Below are 8,324 nucleotides of genomic sequence, written 5' to 3' on the forward strand. Positions count from 1 at the left end.
CGACAATGAGGATGATTCCCTGGATATGACGCACCAGGACGAATCGGTTTGATCCCTTGGATATGACGCACCAAGACGGATCGAAAAGATCAATGTATATTACACACCATTGAAAGAAAAGTGAGAATCACTCTCAAGGTTCCAAAAATAATCACTCAAAGCTTATTTTATTTCAATGGAGATTACAACTTATTTATAAGAGACTAAACTTGCTCACAAAGCTAGATATTTATTACATTGGAAATGATAAAACTAGTGCATGGAGGAGAGAGAGTGTTCTTGAAACAAGCATTCCTTGCATGTAGGAGAGAGAAGCTTTACATGCAATTAACCACTTAATTTTCGTCACTCTCTTTGGACAGCAAAGAAACCATTTGATTTTGAATCTTCTTGGGCTTGTAACTTGATAAAAATGGGCTCGACATGTTAGCTAACATCTTGGGTCAATTTCTGAATGTCTTCCATGTCCATAGCTTCACATATGAGCCCAATATCACATCATACTCCTCCTTTTCAAAAAGATTTGTCTTCAAATCTTGCTGCTATGAAACCGTAAAGCTTCAAAGGCAAGGGATGTGGAGTGAATGGTCGCTCTGATACCAATTGATGAAAACTTCCCGAGGAGTCGACACTCTAAGTTGGTAAAGGGGATAAACCTTGCTGCTATGAAACCGTAAAGCTTCAAAGACAAGGGATGTGGAGTGAATTGTCGCATGAAGGATGCGGAAGGCCTCTGATATTCCAAGTCAATGCCCTAGGATATGACGCACCTAGACGACAATGAGGATGATTCCCTGGATATGACGCACCAGGACAAATCGGTTTGATCCCTTGGATATGACGCACCAAGACGGATCGAAAAGATCAATGGATATTAAACATCATTGAAAGAAAAGTGAGAATCACTCTCAAGGTTCCAAAAATAATCACTCAAAGCTTATTTTATTTCAATGGAGATTACAACTTATTTATAAGAGACTAAACTTGCTCACAAAGCTAGATATTTATTACATTGGAAATGCTAAAACTAGTGCATGGAGGAGAGAGAGTGTTCTTGAAACAAGCATTCCTTGCATGTAGGAGAGAGAAGCTTTCCATGCAATTAACCTCCTAATTTTCACCACTCTCTTTGGAAAGCAAAAAACCATTTAATTTTGAATTTTCTTGGGCTTGTAACTTGATAAAAATGGGCTCGACATGTTAGCTAACATCTTGGGTCAATTTCTGAATGTCTTCCATGTCCATAGCTTCACATATGAGCCCAATATCACATCACTTGCAAATGCCAAATTTCGTGTGGATAGTAGGCAGACATGCGACCATCTGGCCGGTGCATCAATCAGGATTATGAAATATCTAAATATCCCACAAGGTGGGTGTATTGGTCCACATATATCTCACTGAATCATTTTCAGAAAATTTATGATTTCCTTATTAACTTTGGCTGGTGATGGCCTAGTAATGAGTTTCCCTTGTGTACATGCTACACATGTGTGATTATTTGAGACAACTCCTTTGAATGTGTGCCCTTGAGAATTCATTATCAACTTTCGCATCATACTAGCACCGGGATGGCCAAGCCGGTTATGCCATAGAGGGAAATTTTCGCAGGCATTAGCCTCGATCATACTGATCTTTGCATAGTATAGACCAGTAGACATTGCAGGTATGGTTTCTAGGATCTTTCTATTGCCTTGTATGATCGAAATAATGTTAAGGAACTCTTTACTTCTTTCTTCCCATGTTTCAAGGTGGAAACCATTTAACCTTATGTACTTGAAACTCAATAAGCTCCTTTTAGAGCTGGGGGAATATAAGACATTTTTGATCTCTAGATGAGTGCCCTTAGGCATCAGTATGTATGCCTGGCCATGGCCTTCAATAAGGCTGGCTACACCCGCAATGGTATGTATATTGGCAATTTGCATTGTGAGATTTATGAAATATCTTTTGTCTCTAAGAATTGTGTGACTTGATCCACTATCCACCACAAGTATACTCATCTCATCTTTCATTCTATATATAATAAGATTTATAATCTGACTTTTGTAAAATTTTTATAAAATAAAACTTCATATTATAAATCCAAAACATCAATAGTAATGAAACACATAGCAATCATAAAAACAATCAAACAAGATGTCGAATTAGTCTTTGAGACAATCTGAAGTCTCATGATCCATAAGGTCATCCTTTTCATGGTCGAAATCATCATCAGTATCATACCCGTTATCATGAACCATATGGGCTTCCGGGTTCTTGTTCTTAAGACTCTCTTGATAGAGTTCACATAAATACTTAGGGGTTCTACAATTCTTAGCCCAATGGTTACTCATCCCGCACCTGTGACAAACGGATTTGGTCGAGTAAGGAGGCTTGGATATGCCGCCTCGACCACAGCCAAAAATGGCTCTTCCACGGCCATAGCTGGAACCACGACCACAGTTATTGTGGTTTCCATGCCCACGGCCGTATGAGTAGTTGTCACGACCACCACGTCCCTTGTACCCACCACGGCCTTTGCCGTGTGATCTTCTTTCATTATAGACGTGGTTGCTTTCTTTGGGATCTTTTTTTTCTTGTTCAGCCTTGTTGGCTTCTGATAATGGTGCTGATCCGGGAGGTCTCATCTCACTGTTTCTTCATCAGGAGTTCATTATTAGCCTCGGCCAGAAGTAGGCACGAGATCAGATCAGTGTAAGCTCTTGCAGTAACACATTTGTGGAATGGAACATGGAGAAGGTCTTATCAAGTAACTCTTTCTCGGTTACTTCTTCACCACATAGTCTCATCATTGAAACTATCTTAAACAATACTGAATTGTATTCATCCACAGATTTATAGTCCATGAATCTGAGATTCTTCCACTTATATCTAGCCTTTGGTAGTAGCACCGTTTTCTGGTGATCATATCGCCGCTGTAAAGCGGTCCAAAGGTCTAGTGGATTCTCCATGGTAAGGTACTGATATTTTAGACCTTCAATGAGCTGGTGGCGTATTATACTCATCGCCCTATATCGATTCTTATCATTCTCATTGTTGCCCTCGATGATAGTATCACCGAGTCCCTTTGACCTCAGGTTGATCTTTGTATCTAGCGCCCATTGAAAATAGTTATCTCCAGAGAGATTAAGGGCAGCATAGTCTAGATTTGAGATTTTCGACATCTGAATCACATTATCAATCAGATTTTAGGGTTTCATAATGTGATCATGCGACCGTAAGACAAACAAGAATGTTGGCCACAATCAAGTCTTATACGACCATAAATCAATCAATAGTATTGACCATATAAAATCTATTTGACCATGGTGCGAACAGTCCTAGTTTATGATTCTATATGTAACAAAAAGATTAGGCCACACGGCCATATAATATCATGATGCAAACTATACAAGTTATGCAATCTATATATCATGCTGGTCGAGAATGCAATTAATAATATCATTCAGCTTTATATGTTATGTAAACAAACTTAACAATCGGTTTCTATTATGCAACAATATATAAAGTCTAGGGTTTCAATTTAAACAATATAAGCGCCAGTTTTAGCAATATGAAATCAAGGTTTCAAGGTCTTTAGGATTTTAAATTCGAGATTAGATTATTCAATCAATCTATCAATCCTAAAACCTCAGATCATCAATCATTCAAACAAACAAGAACAATTAAAAACCGGATTCAAATTTTAGGTTTAGGGTTTTGATTCCAGAATTTAGGGTTTCTTAAATTCAGATCAGAACAATCAATAAAACAATCAACATGTTCTAAGGAATCGATTTCAAACTAGTGGTTATAAGATGATCAGTTTTTTTAAGGTATAGCTTTTTAGGTTTCATCATGAACAATCGGATTTCCATAATAATGGATTAGGGGTTTTAGGGTTTGATCATTATGTTCTCAGATTAATCGGTATACCTTTGTTTTGTAGGGTTGAAACGGACCACCAAAGATGAACGGATGAACCTCGAGCTGCACACGCACGGACGCGGGTTGGTTGCTGTCGGATCGCGCGCCAACTGCTAACGGGGTCGTTCGTCGGCTTCACGCGTGTACGAGCTGGTCCTTCGGGAATGCGAGCTGGTTGAGGACGTCGGACGCGAACGGGGAACGTCTAGGTGCGGAGCTGATCGTCGGAGTTGAGACGAGACGTGGAACGTCTTAGATCGTCGCCGGTTTAGGTTTTTAGGGTTTTACTGGTCGGACTTTTAGCTTTAGATTGCAGAGAACAATCGTGCTGATAACGTGTTGTAAAAGTATGGGGAAATTGTGTGTATTATTAATAAATCAGAAGGTCCCTTTATATAGGGATTACAAAACATAGAAATATGAAAAGAGTACAAAAACCTAATCCATCTAGAATTAGGAAAACTACTAAAACATGGAAAAGGAAATTGGGCCAATCTGACCGACTCTAAACCTCCTGGCCAGCTGGGCCTTATCTTCTGGTCTTAGTTATGGGTCATCCACTTAATGATTTATAACAATAACACAATTCTCCATTGAGATAGTCTCACACACAACAAAAACCTCATCCAGTGCAGATGGCAACTTCATGAAACACACAACATCTAACTACCAATTGTTAGTCCTACGTAAGATGTTGTGTGTTTCATGAAGGATTATAGATGCTTGCATTAGTTTTCATGATTGTTGGATCTATATTTTTTTGGATTGTTGGATCTATATTTTTTTTTACCCAGCCCTACTAGTACACCTACTGATCAGATTGCAAACGAGCAAGGAATATGATAAAAGAGATGGTCTCGTATAATAGGGCTCACCATATAACTGATTTTATGTTAATTAATATATTTCTGACTAACTACTAAAGTTTAAAATTGATTACTCCACCCAACTAGTGCAAAAATGAAACATAGTCCCTGTCACAGATAATTAAAGGAGAGAGTTTAACTGTGAAATGTCCATATGATGCAACAAACTCTCCAAGATGGTTACAAGAGTTGCTTGTATAGTGGTTCGATACTTCGATTTGTTTCATCTGTTTACTTCTCTCTTACAAAAATTTTGATATATCAAAGTTTAGATTTTAGAATTTTGATTTTGTATCTATTTTTTCTATCGCTTTATCCATTTCAAAAATATATGATCCCTAAGCTAAAAGGGCACATGCTAAAAACTAATTAAAATTGAAAACTGCATACTAAAACCTATCATAAATTATCAGAATAACTTTATAGTTTGCATGACAAGTGAAATATCACATTCCTCCCCTTTTCCTCCAAATGATTCACTAGTTCAATACTTAATTTTGAAAATGATACGTTTCATTGGTACAACTTCCATTGATTCTATTTCAGTTTTTTTTTTAAGATTAGACACACGTTACATGGAAAATCATACAGACTAACACAACAAAATAATTGAGTTCCAGACATTATTTGCATTAAACAAAGAGTGGAGTCATGTTCCGGACTTCGTTGATAGTCACGACTTGACAACCACGCCATTAGAATATTAAGTGTTACTTATAAATAAACAAATACGAAGTTTCTTCAACTTCAAATCACCAATAAGAGTTGTAATGACGCTAGCCATATAACTCATTTTGTATAATCTCCTCATCACAAGCGATCAAACAAAGGTCAACATGTATCACAAATTTCAGATCTCTGGCAAAGTCTTCATGGCTTTGGGTTTGAAGATGAAGATTCTGATAACAGTCCTCTTTAGTTGTGTACTAATTTGGTCTACAATGTTATTATCATCCTCAAACAACAACTTCAAGAACTATTTTCTTGATGATACAACCAGCGGTAAAAATAACTCATACATCTTCTGTGTTTTACATTTAACTCGATGAATCCTCATTTTGACTTTTACGTTTTAATTTTCTTGTCATAGATTCAAAGGAAACACCGAGAGATAAATTGTTAGGTGGCCTTTTAACCGCTGATTTTGATGAAGGTTCTTGCTTGAGTAGGTATCATAAATCTTTCTTGTATCGCCAGCCTTCCCCATACAAGGCTTCTGAATATCTAGTCTCTAAGCTTAGAAGCTATGAGAGGCTACACAAACGTTGCGGTCCAGACACAAACGCTTACAAGAAAGCCACAGAAAATCTTGTTCGCGATGAGAATTATGCAAGCAAATCTGTTGGTGAATGCAGATACATTGTGTGGGTCGCGGGTTACGGGCTTGGAAACCGAATGCTAACTCTTGCTTCTGTGTTCCTTTACGCTCTCTTGACAGAGAGAATCATTCTTGTTGACAACCGCAAAGACGTTAATGATATCTTATGCGAGCCGTTTCCAGGTACTTCATGGTTGCTTCCTCTTGACTTTCCCCTGATGAATTATACTTATGCTTATAGCTACAACAAGGAATACCCTCGTTGCTATGGAACAATGGTGAAAAATCATACCATCAACTCGACTTCGATCCCGCATCATCTATATCTTCATAACCTCCATGACTCAAGGGATGAAGATAAGATGTTCTTTTGCGAAAAAGATCAAAGTTTGATCAACAAAGTCCCTTGGTTGATTATTCAAGCCAATGTCTACTTCGTTCCATCTCTATGGTTTAATCCAACGTTCCAACCCGAACTGATGAAGCTGTTCCCGCAGAAGGATGCCGTGTTTCACCACTTGGCGCGTTATCTTTTTCACCCGACCAATCAAGTTTGGGGTATGATCACTAGGCACTACCATGCTCACTTAGCAAGAGCAGACGAGACACTCGGGATTCAAATACGGGTTTTCAGAAAAGACGCTGGATATTTCCAACACGTCATGGACCAGATCGTAAGTTGTACACAAAGAGCAAAACTGTTGCCTGAATTGGCCGCACAAGAGGAAACACAAGCCAACATGACCTATACCCCGAAGGTTAAAGCTGTTCTTGTCACATCTCTGTATCCAGAGTACTCTGACAACTTAAAGAACATGTTTTGGGAGAGACCAAGTTCGACAGGAGAGATTATTGAAGTTAGTCAGCCAAGTGGAGAAAGGGTTCAGCAAACAGACAAGAAGCTTCACGACCAAAAGGCGCTTGCGGAGATGTATCTTCTGAGCTTAACCGATAACATTGTCACAAGTGCATGGTCTACATTCGGATATGTTTCTTATAGTATTGGAGGATTAAAGCCATGGTTGCTTCATACGCCAAGGGGTAACAAAACTCCTGATCCACCGTGTGTTCGGTCCACGTCGATGGAGCCTTGTTACCTGACTCCCCCGTCTCATGGATGTGACGCTGACTGGGGAAAAAACTCGGGCAAGATTTTTCCCTTTGTTAAGAGTTGTGAGGATGTTGTATATAGTGGCCTCAAGCTACATGATGAATTATAAATCTTTTTTATCACAGCTCATTTCATTAGATTGCTGAGTTATTGAAACCAGAGGACAAATGTTATATCTATTTCTGGTTTCATCTATAATAATCATCATTTCTAATGTTCAGTTTTTTTCTTAAAACTAAAATGCAAAAAATAATCATGTTTTTATGCTTAATTGAAGATCTTAAACTTTACAGTTTACAACTGAATACTCTGTATTAATATGCCAATGCATAGAAACAACAGACCAAATGTCCCAATAACGAGGAAACAAATTCATTAAGGATGTAAGTAATTACTAGATTTTGATCTGCGCTTCGAAAACGCGGATTTTCTTCCGATAATAACATTGTTAGACATAAATTAATGTTACGGTTTTGATATGCATTAATAAGTTACAAAGTTGTATTATATCAAAGAAGAAAAATCAATTTTTTGTTTAAAATTATATAATTTATCAATTAATTTATTTGAGATTTTTTTGTACATTTTTATTTTACAACATCATCTTTATATTTTGTGTATATTTTATAAGAGTTACATTTGTTAAGTTGGTGAGACATAAGATTTACTTAAAATAGATACGTAGGCTTGTTAATAATTTTTATCAGTGTTTTTGTACATGACCCAAACCCGTGGCCAACCGGTAAATTCGGTGATCTATATATAGTTTGGTTCGGATTTAGTTAAAACGTGATACGTAAAAAATCTTATAAAATTTGGTAAAAACTCAAAAGCCCATCATTAATCTGCTATCCGATAATGGTTAACCCGATTAAAACCTATATAAATCTGATGATATTTTCTAAGAAAAAAATGATACTATTTGATTTGTGATGTTTTAATCTATACTATTAAAATATAATCATGTGACCTAAAATATACTAATCAAAATTCTAATAATTTCATATTCTATAAACTTATAAATATATATGTATATAAATTTAATATTTTACGGGTGTATATAAGGCATAGGATTTTAAGACATGAGGTTAGAATTGTTATAATATTTTCATTCAATAAT

The 8,324-nt window shown here is 37.0% G+C and overlaps 2 protein-coding genes across 2 annotated transcripts; one reads left to right on the forward strand and one right to left on the reverse strand.

The window, feature by feature from the left end:
- Nucleotides 1-2,147: 2,147 nt before the first annotated feature.
- LOC106302493 lies at nt 2,148-2,630 on the reverse strand. The gene is made up of 2 exons (XM_013738992.1): nt 2,355-2,630; nt 2,148-2,273 (listed from the first exon to the last, which is right to left on the reverse strand). The coding sequence occupies exons 1-2, from the start codon at nt 2,628-2,630 to the stop codon at nt 2,148-2,150; spliced, it is 402 nt and encodes a 133-aa protein (XP_013594446.1).
- A 2,972-nt stretch (nt 2,631-5,602) lies between these two features.
- On the forward strand, nt 5,603-7,351 carry LOC106304614 (probable fucosyltransferase 5). Its single transcript, XM_013741014.1, has 2 exons — nt 5,603-5,777; nt 5,866-7,351. Exons 1-2 carry the CDS (start codon nt 5,612-5,614, stop codon nt 7,311-7,313), a joined length of 1,614 nt encoding a protein of 537 aa, XP_013596468.1. The 5' UTR covers nt 5,603-5,611; the 3' UTR covers nt 7,314-7,351.
- The last annotated feature ends 973 nt before the right edge of the window (nt 7,352-8,324 follow it).

This window comes from Brassica oleracea, chromosome C7 (genome assembly GCF_000695525.1).
Source record: "Brassica oleracea var. oleracea cultivar TO1000 chromosome C7, BOL, whole genome shotgun sequence".
Classification (NCBI taxonomy): domain Eukaryota; kingdom Viridiplantae; phylum Streptophyta; class Magnoliopsida; order Brassicales; family Brassicaceae; genus Brassica; species Brassica oleracea.